The sequence below is a fragment of the Ranitomeya variabilis genome, chromosome 6 (genome assembly GCF_051348905.1).
Source record: "Ranitomeya variabilis isolate aRanVar5 chromosome 6, aRanVar5.hap1, whole genome shotgun sequence".
Classification (NCBI taxonomy): domain Eukaryota; kingdom Metazoa; phylum Chordata; class Amphibia; order Anura; family Dendrobatidae; genus Ranitomeya; species Ranitomeya variabilis.
Genome location: NC_135237.1, coordinates 406,526,487 through 406,544,038, shown reverse-complemented (window position 1 = coordinate 406,544,038; position 17,552 = coordinate 406,526,487). Strand labels below are relative to the sequence as shown.

Here is a 17,552-nt window from a genome sequence, read left to right as displayed (position 1 = left end):
TATAGTATCCTACCACTGCTCTCCGGTGTCCAGCACCATTCTCCTTCGCTTCTCAGGGACCTCACTGCAATTTCAATGAGCCAGCTCTCTCTTTGCTCTATGCGTGATCAGCAAGTCTCTCTTAGGCCGGCGTCACACTACCGTAGAATATGGACTAGTGCTATGCGAGAAAACATCGCATAGCTCTTGGACCAGTGTTAATCTATGGGGCAGCTCACATCAGCCTTTATTTTCTCGGGCATTTTCAGCGTGCGTGTAAGATCGCAGCATGCTGCGATTGTATACATATATCGTCCGAGACTCACCAATGCAAGCCTATGGGTGCGAGAAAAACTCGGACACCACACGGACCATCCATCTAGCTTGCGACAAATACGCACACATTTTCCTCATTTCAGCCCATTGAGCCATTAAATTCAATGGGAAAAATCAGTGAGAATTGTAAAGCCATACGCATGTCATACGGATGTCATACGGATACATAGATGTCAGGAAATCGAATCATTGCATTGCAAACGCATTACACACGGAAGACCAAATTGAGAACACTTGTATGACTCTTGGCAGGGAGACTCAGACCGTTTTTTTCGTATGTTAAGTGTGACCCCGGCCTTACAGTAAAAGTCTATGTTCTGACGCTCCATAGACTTACATTGTAAAAGTCACTTCCGAATCACACAGAGAGCAAGCAGTATGACCAGGACAGTCTGCAGTGCAGCGACGTCACTGAGAAGAGAAGAACGTCGCTGGAACCCGGACAAAGCGGGGGTAGGTGAGTATATTAATACACTGACATTATTTTACTTGTACATATATACAGATTTAATAAAAAAGTGTAGATGTAAGAGCCTCTTTAATTTAGATTAAATAATATTAAATCTAGGAGGACGACAATTCCATACAACTCTAAATTCAAGACAACTTTCTAAACATAATGGCAGCTTGCTTTCATAAATGTAATGATATACACCTGTCAGACAACATTTGTGGTAAGTTCACACTAGGTGTTTTTTCAGCGTTTTTTTCTTCAGCAAAACCTGATCTATTAGCAGGAAAGAAGCTGCAGAAAAAAGCATATTTTCCTTGGTTTTTCTTACTTTTTTTGGCTTTTTGATGCATTTTTTGTGATGGTTTTAGCATGCTAGATTTGTCTCTTGTGCATGCCGATAAAGTTTAGTGTTGAAAAAAAGTACTATTCCATAGAATCAGGCTTTGGCACAAAAAAAACCCGAAGCAATACATGATACCTGCGTTTTTGGTGCGTTTTTTCAGCATTTTTTCACCACCCACTCAAGTTAATGGGTGAAAAACGTTGATTTAGGTGCAGAAATGCTGCCCAAAATCTGCCACATCAAATACTCGCTGTGGGCACATAGCCTAATACAGAAGGGTGCAAAGAGGTACTTTTTAAATGGCTGCATGCTGTAGGTATGGTGTTTCTGTTAGGGTTTTAATCATATACTCCTATATACAACTTCAAGAACTTAAAAACCGTCATAATAAAAAACACAAGTAAAAATACCGGTACTTAATAAAAAACATGAAAAATTGATAAAAATTCACATTTTTTTCATGAATATTCAAAATCTGAAACATAGTTTGTGTAAGGAATGCCTAAATAAGTTAGATAAACCAAATCCAAATAGATGAGCCATAGATATGGGATAGATAGATAGATAGATAGATAGATAGATAGATAGATAGATAGATAGGTAGATAGATAGATAGATAGATAGATAGATAGATACAGTTGAAACTAAAAGTTTACATACACTATATAAAAAGACACATATGCATGTTTTTCTCAATATCTGACATGAAATCAGAATAAACCTTTCCTTCTAGGTCAATTAGGATTACCATAATTATTAATATTTTCCAAATGCTAGAATAATGAGAGAGAATATTTTAATTAATTTTTATTACTTACTGCAAAGTCAAAAGTTTACATACATTTTATTAGTATTTGGTACCATTGCCCCGTGAACTGAATGACTTGGGTCAGAATTTGGGTCCATTCCTCCTAACAAAACTGGTGTAACTGATCCAGGTTCGTAGGTCACCTTGCTCACACCTGCCTTTTCAGCTTTGTCCATAAATTTTCCCTAGGATTGAGATCAGGGCTTTGTTATGGCTACTCCAAAAAATTGACTTTGTTATCCTTAAGCCACTTTGTTACTATTTTGGCAGTACGCTTCGGGTCATTGTCCATTTGGAAGACCCATTTCCGCCCAAGGTTTAAAGGGAACCTGTCACCTGAATTGTTTAAAGGCATAGTAATCTTAAGGCCCCGTCTCACTAAGCGATTTACCAACGATCACGACCAGCGATACGACCTGGCCGTGATCGTTGGTAAGTCGCTGTGTGGTCGCTGGGGAGCTGTCACACAGACCGCTCTCCCCAGCGACCAACGATCAGGGGAACGACTTCGGCATCGTTGAAACTGTCTTCAACGATGCCGAAGTCCCCCTGCAGCACCCGGGTAACCAGGGTAAACATCGGGTTACTAAGCGCAGGGCCGCGCTTAGTAACCCGATGTTTACCCTGGTTACCAAAAAAAACAAACACTACATACTCGCCTTTCGGTGTCCAGGTCCCTTGCCGTCTGCTTCCTGCTCTGACTGAGATCCGGCCGTACAGTGAGAGCAGAGCGCAGCGGTGACGTCACTGCTGTGCTCTCACTTCTCACTGTACGGCCGGATCTCAGTCAGAGCAGGAAGCAGACGGCAAGGGACCTGACGGACATCAGAAGGCGAGTATGTAGTGTTTGTTTTTTTTGGTAACCAGGGTAAACATCGGGTTACTAAGCGCGGCCCTGCGCTTAGTAACCCGATGTTTACCCTGGTTACCAGTGAAGACATCGCTGGATCGGTGTCACACACACCGATTCAGCAATGTCAGCGGGGCCTCAACGACCAAAAAAAGGTCCAGGCCATTCCGACACGACCAGCGATCTCGCAGCAGGGGCCTGATCGCTGGTACATGTCACACATAGCGAGATCGCTACTGAGGTCGCTGTTGCGTCACAAAACTTGTGACTCAGCAGCGATCTCGCTAGCGATCTCGCTATGTGAGACGGGGCCTTTAGTGTATGTGAACTTTAGACTTTGCACTAAATAATAAAAATTCCTTAAAACATTCTCTCGCTCTCATTATTCTGGCATTTGGCAAATATTAATAAATATTGTAATCCTAATTGACCTAAAATGGGAAATATTTATTCTGATTTCATGTGAGACATTGAGAAAAAACATGCATATGTGTCTTTTTATATAGTGTATGTAAACTTCTAGTTTCAACTGTAGATCGATAGATATGGGATATATAATGGATAGATAGATATGGGATGGATAGATAGATGATAGATAGATGATAGATAGATAGATAGATAGATGATAGATAGATAGATAGATAGATAGATAGATAGATAGATAGATAGATAGATAGATAGATAGATGTCTTTACCCTGTAGAAACCCAATGTCCCTCAATTGTTGGAGGCATCTGCACTGTGACTCGGGCTCCATTGTGCAAATGTTTCAGCATATGGTGACACTGTGACTCTTTATAAGTCCTCCATGTTGTTTTCTCCAGAGATCTGGGATGCGACCTACTGTCACTTAAGAATACGTTGGATCCGTCACCTACACCTGTGTGCAAAAAGAAAAAGTATGAAACAAAATGAAACAAGTAAATTAATTAATTAAATCATGCATCTGTAAAGTTATATTTCTACATTCTTCTACATCAATACTTATGAATGAATAAATGATTAATTAGTAAAATCTGTGTCAGGACATATGGGAATATGGAATATTACAGAGGTAACTAGTTGCTATAATTTGATGGTGACTGGAGGCATGATAAGGTCTCAATAATATTGGAATTTGGCTATGTCACAGTCAACGATAAAAGAAATATTTACGTAGTATTATTGTGTATATTATCTCTACTTTATGACTTTATTACACTTTTTCTCTGTGTTAACTGATTGCTTGGTTTGATTTATTAGGTAAAAAGATAAAACTGTCACTGCTTGAATACTAATGACATCCAGGGTAAACTCCTGCAAGTACCACACAAACAAATTTAAGGTCTCATTCCCATGTCAGTATTTGATCAGTATTTCATCAGTGTTTGTATGCCATAACCAGGAGTGAAACTTAGAGAGAAGAAACGTAATTGAAACATTGTCACTGGTTCTGTGTTTTGGAGACACTCCATCAAAAATACTGATGTGTGAATGTTCTGCCCATCTTAATGTGCAGAAAGTTAATTGTCATGTTATTCAAGTTATGGCCACTGGAGGTCATCAGTTGTCTACTTTTCATGTTGTTTACCAACTTTCCCTCAGAAGAGCAATGCCTTCTGGGTAAGTTCCGCCCTCATTCTTCTTGTGGAAGATGAGCTTCAGTAGCCATTTCTCCTCAGGTCTGATGAGAGACACACGTGCTCCTGTCTCACTTACTTTCCTACCCCTGTCCTAACGGATCTCGGTACGTTTATAAAGGGTTAAATGCATCTTATGTTTGTGTTAGTATCTGAGCCTTATGCAGCTCCTATAGTCTGATGTAGTTAGGCAGATTTGTGCTCTGCAGCTTGCATGTAGATAGATGCATCTTTGTATAGAATAGGGCAGTGCTGCTAGAATTACTGTGTAATGCACTCTGTATAATTCTTGCTGTAATGTCCCAGTTATTTATGTGATTGCACCCTGTATGTGCATATACTGATATGCTGTTATTCTTTACAGTTTTTCACCAGTCATCCACTATGATTATTCACTGAACATCCACTTTGTACATCAACATCATTCACTATTCGATCATCTACTATGAATACTATCCACCATTGTTGTTCAACGTTATAGTTTATGTTATCATCACCCTAATAAATAAGACTTGAGCTTCAATAGAGTCTGTTTACTGGGATGTGGATGAAGGTTTGTTGGAATCCACACAGCATCCTACGTGGAGGAAGGCAGAACAGTGAAAAACGAGACCGCCAGTCGCAGGCGGTGATTGTAAAGTAAGAACAGATTAGCTGCCTTCAGTGAAACTGATAGCCGGTCGCAGGCTGTAGTTGATCAGACTGTACGGAACCGCTAACACCCACACTGCTCCGCATTCGGGTATCACAGCAGCAGCCATACAGCCGCAGAACTTACTGCAGCCCGTTAAGAAGAGCTACATCGTTCCCGCCACGCGGAAGCCCACCGCACATAGACTCAGTTTCCCGCCAAAACACTCAGCAGTATGCAGCTAAGCGCACAATGTCTCAAAACAGCACATCCTCACTCAAGACGAGATCACGAGCAAGCTCTAGCAGGTCATCATTAGCAGAGCTGGCTGCTGTCGCCCGTGCTGAAGCTGAAGCAGCCAAAGCGAGGTCCTCCTTCGCCGAGAAAGAAATGCATCTAAAGCTGAGACAAGCAGAGCAAGAGGCAGAAAGTGCACACCTGCAAGCCGAAACCGCACGTTTGCGGGCAGAGCAAGAGGAAGAAAGTGCGCGCCTGAAAGTGTCTCTAGAAAGACTTATGGCAGACAAAGAGGCAGCAGCTGCAATAGCTAAGGCAGAGTACTTGGAAGCCATGAAGGATCCTGATTATGAGAGGCGCAGCAACGTTCTTGGAACAGATCAAGAGCAGCAACATCCAGCTCAGCGTGTCGCAGAGTACGTCCATCGACACTCCAGCATGGACAACACCCTCGACAGACTACATCGATGAGCCTACGCCGATTATCATCGATCCAACCCCGAACTTCGCTACTACAAACAAGAAGACGTCCAGCACAGAGATGTCGACCACAGCTACCGTTCCACTGAGAAGAAGGTACAGCTCCCACCTCACCTTAAAGAGACATCTTCTTCACCAGAAAGGTACTATGCAGACTGTCCGAAGCCAAGAGCGTCTCACAGGTATGGTGATGCACCACACACTAGACATGACTATAACATACCGGCTCATACCAACATTGATCAAGCCACCATAGACTTGGCAAAGTTCTTTGCCCGCCGAGAACTGGTAACAAAAGGACTTGTAAAGTTCACTGACAAAGCCGAAAACTATAGGTCATGGCGAGCTTCGTTCCAGAATGCCATTCAGGGACTGGACCTTTCTAGTAGTGAGGAGTTAGATCTGGTAAAGTGGCTTGGAATTGAATCGGTCGAGCATGCTAAAAGACTAAGAGACATTAACATAGAACACCCACACATAGGTCTACGTAAAGTGTGGGAAAGACTTGATGAATGCTATGGGTCCGTAGAAGTAATAGAGAATGCTTTATTCAAAAGAATTGATGACTTCCCTAAGATAGGGCCCAAAGGTTATCAAAGGCTTAGAGAATTGAGTGATTTATTGATAGAGTTACAGGTCGCTCAGAAGGAAGGTCACTTGCCTGGATTGACATTCTTAGACACTGCTAGGGGTGTCAATCCAATAGTACAAAAACTTCCTTACAATCTTCAAGAAAGGTGGGTTATACATGGTTCACGGTATAAACAAATTCATAATGTACCATTCCCTCCTTTTACTGTATTTGTTGAGTTTGTCACCCAGCAAGCCAGGATCAGAAATGACCCTAGTTTTGATTTCACTCTGTCATGTTCCACTACCCCTGGTGTCAAACCCAGTAAGACACCCGTGGCAGTCCATAAAACTAATATTGATTCCACAGGTCCTCCTCACAAGACAACTAAGCCCCCTATGGAAGAGAGCAAACCTCAGGATGTCAGTAAGCAGTGTCCTCTACACAGGGAACCACATCCTCTACTAAAGTGCAGAGCATTCAGGGAGAAGACTTTAGAGGATCGCAAAGGTTTCCTCAAGGAAAACAACATCTGCTACAAATGCTGTGCTACAACCTCTCACCTCGCCAGGAACTGTGAAGCTAGCGTGAAATGTGCAGAATGCAGCAGCACGGATCACAATACAGCCTTGCACCCTGGATCACCTCCACGAGTGTTGTCACAGGCAGAGGAGCACGATGAGAAGCAGAAGAACACCGACGAAGACACCCCTGCGGTTATCGCTCAATGTACGGAGATCTGTAAGGGACTCACAGGAGGAAGATCCTGTTCAAAAATCTGCCTTGTCCGAGTCTATCCAGCAGGCCACAGAGACAAAGCGCTCAAGATATATGCAATCCTGGATGACCAAAGTAATAGGTCTTTAGCCAGGTCCATCTTCTTTGACAACTTCAACATTGTAGGCCCCGGTTCTCCCTACTCCCTTAGGACATGTTCAGGTACTGTCGAGACGGCGGGGAGGAAAGCAACCGGATACAAAGTGGAGTCCATAGATGGCCAGACCTGCCTGTCACTACCGACCATCCTGGAGTGCAACCAGATTCCTGACAACAGGTCGGAGATACCTTCACCAGAGGTGGCAACATATCACCCCCACCTGAAGCGTATAGCCCACCTGATACCTGAGTTGGAACCAGAAGCCCCAATAGCTTTACTTCTGGGGAGAGATATACTACGAGTCCACAAGACTAGAGAATACATCAACGGCTCCCGGAATGCTCCTTACGCCCAGAGGCAAGACCTTGGATGGGTCATTGTAGGAGATGTCTGCCTAGGAGGAGCACACAAGCCGGTCTCAGTCAACAGTATGCTTATCAGCACACTAGAAAATGGACGTCCATCTCTCTTCCAGCCGTGTCACAATAGTCTGCTGGTAAAGGAACTACCGAGCAGCATTCCCCTACCTTGCCCTTTCTCAGTTCCTATCAACGAAGACCACGCCTGTGAAGGTGAACAAGACCACATAGGATGTACAGTCTTCCACAGGATGAAGGAAGACAACAAGGTAGCGATGTCTATAGAAGACAGGATGTTCTTGGACATCATGGATGAACAAATAGTCAAGGATACGTCAAACAGTTGGGTCGCACCTCTACCATTTCGACCTCAGAGGAGACGCCTACCCAACAACAGGGAATTGGTCTACAGCAGATTCATCTCCCTAAGACACAAGCTTCAGAAGTCACCTGAGATGAGGGAACATTTCTTTACCTTCACCATCCAAGGAAAGCTGATGCTCAGGGACTTTACCCAAGACACTACTGATTGGGATGATCCACTTCCAGCAGAAAAGGCTGACCTGTGGGCAGAGTGGAGGAAGTCTCTTGAAGCCCTGACCAACCTTCGTGTGAAACGACCGTATGCTCCTGTGCCATCCACAGAGGTCAAAACGCAAAGACTTTGTATTTTCTGTGATGCATCAGTCAAAGCAATTGCAGCAGTAGTGTACCTCAAAACCATAGACGTAAGCGGACAGTGCCATATCGGGTTCGTTATGAGCCAGACAAAATTGGCGCCACTTCGTGAACACACGATACCCAGACTGGAACTCTGTGCTGCTGTCCTTGCAGTTGAGTTGGCAGAACTGATCTCGGATGCGATGAGTCTGAAGATCAAGGATGCAGAGTTCTACACCGATAGCAAGGTGGTACTGGGGTACATCTGTAACGAGACACGACGCTTCTACGTCTACGTCAACAACCGGGTACTTCGGATAAGAAGATCCACTAATCAGTGGCACTACGTACCTACTCACCACAATCCTGCGGACCACGCGACTAGATCCGTTGCACCCAGTTATCTGAAGGACACTACATGGTTCACAGGTCCTCCCTCTTTGTACCGTTCGATGCCCCACATCAGCAGGCCTGATACTTTCGAACTAGTGGGTCCAGAGACAGATGAAGAGATTCGACCTCAAGTGTCTGCTCTACATACAAAGACTTCAAGCTGTCACCTCAAATCTCACCGGTTCAGCAGGTTCTCCACCTGGAAGTCACTTGTTAGAGCTATAGCTTGTCTATTTCATGTAACCCAGTCCTACAAGTCAACACTACCTGATAGCCCGAGACCTTGTAAAGGTTGGCATCACTGCAGGCTTGCGTTTACTGCTCCCGACCTGGAAAGAGCCAAGGTTATAATACTTTGTGTCGTACAAAGAGAAACCTATGGCAGAGAAATAGACAACCTCAACAAGGGACAACCCATTCCTGAAGTCAGTGGGCTGAGGAAGCTCGATCCGATTGTCGATCAGGATGGGCTGCTGAGAGTCGGTGGCCATCTTCAAGAAGCTGAGGTAGAAGTTTCAGAGAAGCACCCGGTAATAATTCCTGGACGTCATCACGTAACAACCCTGCTAATTCAACATCATCATGTCTTAGTGAGACACCAAGACCGTTTGTTTACTGAAGGAAACCTACGGGCGGCTGGACTATGGATAGTTGGAGCAAAGAGAAGAGTGAGCAAACTCATCTACGACTGTGTTACGTGTCGCAAACTCCGGGGCACATTCCAAAATCCGAAGATGGCCAATCTTCCACCCGACAGACTCAGTACTGAACCCCCCTTCACCAACGTTGGACTAGATGTATTCTGTTATGGTTCTCAATGGCAAGAGAACATAGCCCAGCAAACATACGAACTAGCTCTTGGAAGGATGGAAACTAAACTGACCATGAACTAAACCTGCCGCACAACTAACAGTAGCCGGGTAGCGTAGCCTGCGTTTTATCCCTAGACGCCCAGCGCCGGCCGGAGGACTAACTAATCCTGGCAGAGGAAAATATAGTCCTGGCTCACCTCTAGAGAAATTTCCCCGAAAGGCAGACAGAGGCCCCCACAAATATTGGCGGTGATTTTAGATGAAATGACAAACGTAGTATGAAAATAGGTTTAGCAAAATTGAGGTCCGCTTACTAGATAGCAGGAAGACAGAAAGGGCACTTTCATGGTCAGCTGAAAACCCTATCAAAATACCATCCTGAAATTACTTTAAGACTCTAGTATTAACTCATAACATCAGAGTGGCAATTTCAGATCACAAGAGCTTTCCAGACACAGAAACGAAACTACAGCTGTGAACTGGAACAAAATGCAAAAACAAACAAGGACTAAGTCCAACTTAGCTGGGAGTTGTCTAGCAGCAGGAACATGCACAGAAAGGCTTCTGATTACAATGTTGACCGGCATGGAAGTGACAGAGGAGCAAGGCTAAATAGCGACTCCCACATCCTGATGGAAACAGGTGAACAGAGAGGATGATGCACACCAGTTCAATTCCACCAGTGGCCACCGGGGGAGCCCAAAATCCAATTTCACAACAGTACCCCCCCCTCAAGGAGGGGGCACCGAACCCTCACCAGAACCACCAGGGCGATCAGGATGAGCCCTATGAAAGGCACGGACCAAATCGGAGGCATGAACATCAGAGGCAGTCACCCAAGAATTATCCTCCTGACCGTATCCCTTCCATTTGACCAGATACTGGAGTTTCCGTCTGGAAACACGGGAGTCCAAGATTTTTTCCACAACGTACTCCAACTCGCCCTCAACCAACACCGGAGCAGGAGGCTCAACGGAAGGCACAACCGGTACCTCATACCTGCGCAATAATGACCGATGAAAAACATTATGAATAGAAAAAGATGCAGGGAGGTCCAAACGGAAGGACACAGGGTTAAGAATCTCCAATATCTTGTACGGGCCGATGAACCGAGGCTTAAACTTGGGAGAAGAAACCCTCATAGGGACAAAACGAGAAGACAACCACACCAAGTCCCCAACACAAAGCCGAGGACCAACCCGACGCCGGCGGTTGGCAAAAAGCTGAGTCTTCTCCTGGGACAACTTCAAATTGTCCACTACCTGCCCCCAAATCTGATGCAACCTCTCCACCACAGCATCCACTCCAGGACAATCCGAAGATTCCACCTGACCAGAAGAAAATCGAGGATGAAACCCCGAATTACAGAAAAAGGGAGACACCAAGGTGGCAGAACTGGCCCGATTATTGAGGGCAAACTCCGCTAAAGGCAAAAAAGCAACCCAATCATCCTGATCTGCAGACACAAAACACCTCAAATATGTCTCCAAGGTCTGATTCGTCCGCTCGGTCTGGCCATTAGTCTGAGGATGGAAAGCAGATGAGAAAGACAAATCTATGCCCATCCTAGCACAGAATGCTCGCCAAAATCTAGACACGAATTGGGTACCTCTGTCAGAAACGATATTCTCCGGAATACCATGCAAACGGACCACATTTTGAAAAAACAGAGGAACCAACTCGGAAGAAGAAGGCAACTTAGGCAGGGGAACCAAATGGACCATCTTAGAGAAACGATCACACACCACCCAGATGACAGACATCTTCTGAGAAACAGGAAGATCCGAAATAAAATCCATCGAGATGTGCGTCCAGGGCCTCTTCGGGATAGGCAAGGGCAACAACAATCCACTAGCCCGAGAACAACAAGGCTTGGCCCGAGCACAAACGTCACAAGACTGCACGAAGCCTCGCACATCTCGAGACAGGGAAGGCCACCAGAAGGACCTTGCCACCAAATCCCTGGTACCAAAGATTCCAGGATGACCTGCCAACGCAGAAGAATGAACCTCAGAAATGACTTTACTGGTCCAATCATCAGGAACAAACAGTCTACCAGGTGGGCAACGATCAGGTCTATCCGCCTGAAACTCCTGCAAGGCCCGCCGCAGGTCTGGAGAAACGGCAGACAATATCACTCCATCCTTAAGGATACCTGTAGGTTCAGAATTACCAGGGGAGTCAGGCTCAAAACTCCTAGAAAGGGCATCCGCCTTAACATTCTTAGAACCCGGCAGGTAGGACACCACAAAATTAAACCGAGAGAAAAACAACGACCAGCGCGCCTGTCTAGGATTCAGGCGTCTGGCGGACTCAAGATAAATTAGATTTTTGTGGTCAGTCAATACCACCACCTGATGTCTAGCCCCCTCAAGCCAATGACGCCACTCCTCAAAAGCCCACTTCATGGCCAAAAGCTCCCGATTCCCAACATCATAATTCCGCTCGGCGGGCGAAAATTTACGCGAGAAAAAAGCACAAGGTCTCATCACGGAGCAATCGGAACTTCTCTGCGACAAAACCGCCCCAGCTCCGATTTCAGAAGCGTCGACCTCAACCTGAAAAGGAAGAGCAACATCAGGCTGACGCAACACAGGGGCGGAAGAAAAGCGGCGCTTAAGCTCCCGAAAGGCCTCCACAGCAGCAGGGGACCAATCAGCAACATCAGCACCCTTCTTAGTCAAATCAGTCAATGGTTTAACAACATCAGAAAAACCAGCAATAAATCGACGATAAAAGTTAGCAAAGCCCAAAAATTTCTGAAGACTCTTAAGAGAAGAGGGTTGCGTCCAATCACAAATAGCCTGAACCTTGACAGGATCCATCTCGATGGAAGAGGGGGAAAAAATATATCCCAAAAAGGAAATCTTTTGAACCCCAAAAACGCACTTAGAACCCTTCACACACAAGGAATTAGACCGCAAAACCTGAAAAACCCTCCTGACCTGCTGGACATGAGAGTCCCAGTCATCCGAAAAAATCAAAATATCATCCAGATACACAATCATAAATTTATCCAAATAATCACGGAAAATGTCATGCATAAAGGACTGAAAGACTGAAGGGGCATTTGAAAGACCAAAAGGCATCACCAAATACTCAAAGTGGCCCTCGGGCGTATTAAATGCGGTTTTCCACTCATCCCCCTGCTTAATTCGCACCAAATTATACGCCCCACGAAGATCTATCTTAGAGAACCACTTGGCCCCCTTTATGCGAGCAAACAAATCAGACATGCAGTGGCAACGGATATTGATATTTAACCGTGATTTTATTCAAAAGCCGATAATCAATGCACGGCCTCAAAGAGCCATCTTTCTTAGCCACAAAGAAAAAACCGGCTCCTAAGGGAGATGACGAAGGACGAATATGTCCCTTTTCCAAGGACTCCTTTATATATTCTCGCATACCAGCATGTTCAGGCACAGACAGATTAAATAAACGACCCTTAGGGTATTTACTACCCGGAATCAAATCTATGGCACAATCGCACTCCCGGTGCGGAGGTAATGAACCAAGCTTAGGTTCTTCAAAAACGTCACGATATTCAGTCAAGAATTCAGGAATCTCAGAGGGAATAGATGATGAAATGGAAACCACAGGTACGTCCCCATGCGTCCCCTTACATCCCCAGCTTAACACAGACATAGCTTTCCAGTCAAGGACTGGGTTATGAGATTGCAGCCATGGCAATCCAAGCACCAACACATCATGTAGGTTATACAGCACAAGAAAGCGAATAATCTCCTGGTGATCCAGATTAATCCGCATAGTTACTTGTGTCCAGTATTGTGGTTTATTGCTAGCCAATGGGGTGGAGTCAATCCCCTTCAGGGGTATAGGAGTTTCAAGAGGCTCCAAATCATACCCACAGCGTTTGGCAAAGGACCAATCCATAAGACTCAAAGCGGCGCCAGAGTCGACATAGGCATCCGCGGTAATAGATGATAAAGAACAAATCAGGGTCACAGATAGAATAAACTTAGACTGTAAAGTGCCAATTGAAACAGACTTATCAAGCTTCTTAGTACGCTTAGAGCATGCTGATATAACATGAGTTGAATCACCGCAATAGAAGCACAACCCATTTTTTCGTCTAAAATTCTGCCGTTCACTTCTGGACAGAATTCTATCACATTGCATATTCTCTGGCGTCTTCTCAGTAGACACCGCCAAATGGTGCACAGGTTTGCGCTCCCGCAGACGCCTATCGATCTGGATAGCCATTGTCATGGACTCATTCAGACCCGCAGGCACAGGGAACCCCACCATAACATCCTTAATGGCATCAGAGAGACCCTCTCTGAAATTCGCCGCCAGGGCGCACTCATTCCACTGAGTAAGCACAGCCCATTTACGGAATTTCTGGCAGTATATTTCAGCTTCGTCTTGCCCCTGAGATAGGGACATCAAGGCCTTTTCCGCCTGAAGTTCTAACTGAGGTTCCTCATAAAGCAACCCCAAGGCCAGAAAAAACGCATCCACATTGAGCAACGCAGGATCCCCTGGAGCCAATGCAAAAGCCCAATCCTGAGGGTCGCCCCGGAGCAAAGAAATCACAATCCTGACCTGCTGAGCAGGATCTCCAGCAGAGCGAGATTTCAGGGACAAAAACAACTTGCAATTATTTTTGAAATTTTGAAAGCAAGATCTATTCCCCGAGAAAAATTCAGGCAAAGGAATTCTAGGTTCAGATATAGGAACATGAACAACAAAATCTTGTAAGTTTTGAACTTTCGTGGTGAGATTATTCAAACCTGCAGCTAAACTCTGAATATCCATTTTAAACAGGTGAACACAGAGCCATTCCAGGATTAGAAGGAGAGAGAGAGAGAAAGGCTGCAATATAGGCAGACTTGCAAGAGATTCAATTGCAAGCACACTCAGAACTGAGAAAAAAAAAAAAAAAATCTTCAGCAGACTTCTCTTTTCTCTCCTTTCTCTGTCAATTAATTTAACCCTTTAGGCCGGTCAAACTGTTATGGTTCTCAATGGCAAGAGAACATAGCCCAGCAAACATACGAACTAGCTCTTGGAAGGATGGAAACTAAACTGACCATGAACTAAACCTGCCGCACAACTAACAGTAGCCGGGTAGCGTAGCCTGCGTTTTATCCCTAGACGCCCAGCGCCGGCCGGAGGACTAACTAATCCTGGCAGAGGAAAATATAGTCCTGGCTCACCTCTAGAGAAATTTCCCCGAAAGGCAGACAGAGGCCCCCACAAATATTGGCGGTGATTTTAGATGAAATGACAAACGTAGTATGAAAATAGGTTTAGCAAAATTGAGGTCCGCTTACTAGATAGCAGGAAGACAGAAAGGGCACTTTCATGGTCAGCTGAAAACCCTATCAAAATACCATCCTGAAATTACTTTAAGACTCTAGTATTAACTCATAATATCAGAGTGGCAATTTCAGATCACAAGAGCTTTCCAGACACAGAAACGAAACTACAGCTGTGAACTGGAACAAAATGCAAAAACAAACAAGGACTAAGTCCAACTTAGCTGGGAGTTGTCTAGCAGCAGGAACATGCACAGAAAGGCTTCTGATTACAATGTTGACCGGCATGGAAGTGACAGAGGAGCAAGGCTAAATAGCGACTCCCACATCCTGATGGAAACAGGTGAACAGAGAGGATGATGCACACCAGTTCAATTCCACCAGTGGCCACCGGGGGAGCCCAAAATCCAATTTCACAACAGTATTCGGTCCTTGGTCTGTGGCTACACGACGGACTGGGATAATACTTACAGAAGCAAAGTGTTGGGCAGTTTTATTCACGTGTCTGTCCATCAGAGCCGTTCATATCGAGGTAATCGAATCGATGGACACATCAAGTTTTATAAACGCACTTCGACGCTTCATTGCAATCAGAGGCCCTGTGAAGCATATTCGTTCTGACCGAGGTACGAATTTCGTCGGAGCGGCAAGAGAACTCCAAATCCCTTCCAATCTGGACATCGCTAATGTGGAAAGGTATCTAGGCGAGCAAGGATGTACCTGGACTTTCAATCTACCACACTCTTCGCACATGGGAGGTGCGTGGGAAAGGATGATAGGAATAGCACGCAATATACTAGACTCTATCTTCTTGCATGCTAACACCAGACTTACACAAGAGAGTTTATCCACGTTCTTGGCAGAGGTCTCAGCCATCATGAATGCCAGGCCACTGATAGCACTTTCTAGTGATTCTGGAGATCCATCCATCCTTACTCCCACAATGTTACTCACACAGAAAACCTGTGTCCCGAAAGCTCCACTCGGAGAATTCAATGACAAAGACCTCTACAGACGACAATGGAGGCAAGTACAAAGCGTGTCCAACGTCTTCTGGGATAGATGGAGGAAACAGTATCTCTCCACTCTGCAAACCAGGACAAAGTGGCAGAAAGACCACCCAAATATTCAATCTGGCGATGTTGTACTCGTCAAAGACAGTCAGTCACATCGGAACGAGTGGCCACTCGGCCTAGTCATCAAGACCCTTCCCAGCAAAAATGGGAAGGTTCTGAAAGTAGAGGTCAGAGTGTGCAAGCTTGGGGAGAACAAACTGTTCCTCAGACCCGTTACCGAGCTTGTATTATTATTTTCCCCAAAATAACCTAATTGTGGCATCTGTTGACGCCAAGCGGGGAGTGTTCTGCCCATCTTAATGTGCAGAAAGTTAATTGTCATGTTATTCAAGTTATGGCCACTGGAGGTCATCAGTTGTCTACTTTTCATGTTGTTTACCAACTTTCCCTCAGAACAGCAATGCCTTCTGGGTAAGTTCCGCCCTCATTCTTCTTGTGGAAGATGAGCTTCAGTAGCCATTTCTCCTCAGGTCTGATGAGAGACACACGTGCTCCTGTCTCACTTACTTTCCTACCCCTGTCCTAACGGATCTCGGTACGTTTATAAAGGGTTAAATGCATCTTATGTTTGTGTTAGTATCTGAGCCTTATGCAGCTCCTATAGTCTGATGTAGTTAGGCAGATTTGTGCTCTGCAGCTTGCATGTAGATAGATGCATCTTTGTATAGAATAGGGCAGTGCTGCTAGAATTACTGTGTAATGCACTCTGTATAATTCTTGCTGTAATGTCCCAGTTATTTATGTGATTGCACCTTGTATGTGCATATACTGATATGCTGTTATTCTTTACAGTTTTTCACCAGTCATCCACTATGATTATTCACTGAACATCCACTTTGTACATCAACATCATTCACTATTCGATCATCTACTATGAATACTATCCACCATTGTTGTTCAACGTTATAGTTTACTAGCTATTGAACCCGTTCTACGCCCGGGTGGCGAGCATTTATATTGGAATATGGTCTCCATCCTGGTATGTGCTGCTCCTATCCTGTCATATGCTGCTCCATCCTGCGCCCCCATCCTGTCATGTGCTGCTCCACCGTGTCATGTGCTGCTCCATCCTGCGCCCCCATCCTGTCATGTGCTGCTCCACCGTGTCATGTGCTGCTCCATCCTGCATCCCCATCCTGTCATGTGCTGCTCCACCGTGTCATGTGCTGCTCCATCCTGCGCCCCCATCCTGTCATGTGCTGCTCCACCGTGTCATGTGCTGCTCCATCCTCATCCCCATCCTGTCATGTGCTCCCATCCTGCGCCCCCATCCTATCACGTGCTGCTCCATCCTGCGCCCCCATCAGTGCGGGCGGCTGTGCTGAGTGCGGGCGGCTGTATGTGGCTGTGCTGAGTGCGGGCGGCTGTGCTGGGTGCGGCAGCTGTGGACGGCTGTGCTGGGTGCGGTGGCTGTGCTGGGTGCAGCGGCTGTGCTGGGTGCAGCGGCTGTGCGTGGCTGTAGGCGGCTGTGCGTGGCTGTGGGAGGCTGTGCTGGGTGCGGCGGCTGTGCGTGGCTGTGGGCGGCTGTGCTGGGTGCGGCGGCTGTGCTGGGTGCGGTGGCTGTGCTGGGTGCGGCGGCTGTCCGTGGCTGTAGGCGGCTGTGCGTGGCTGTGCTGGGTGCGGAGGCTGTGCGTGGCTGTGGCGGCTGTGCGTGGCTGTGCTGGGTGCGGCGGCTGTGCTGGGTGCGGCGGATGTGCTGGGTGCGGCGGCTGTGCTGGGTGCGGCGGCTGTGGGTGGCTGTGCTGGGTGCAGCGGTTGTGCGTGGCTGTGGGCGGCTGTGCTG

At 45.9% G+C, this 17,552-nt stretch overlaps 1 protein-coding gene across 1 annotated transcript in view; it reads right to left on the bottom strand.

Annotated features, from left to right (window-relative positions):
• Nucleotides 1-17,552, bottom strand: part of APCDD1 (APC down-regulated 1) — a 150,856-nt gene that overhangs the window by 58,161 nt on the left and 75,143 nt on the right. Inside the window, exon 2 of the mRNA XM_077270191.1 lies at nucleotides 3,466-3,649. Within this exon, the coding sequence (XP_077126306.1) occupies nucleotides 3,466-3,649 (184 nt within the window). The remainder of the gene's footprint in view (nucleotides 1-3,465; nucleotides 3,650-17,552) is intronic.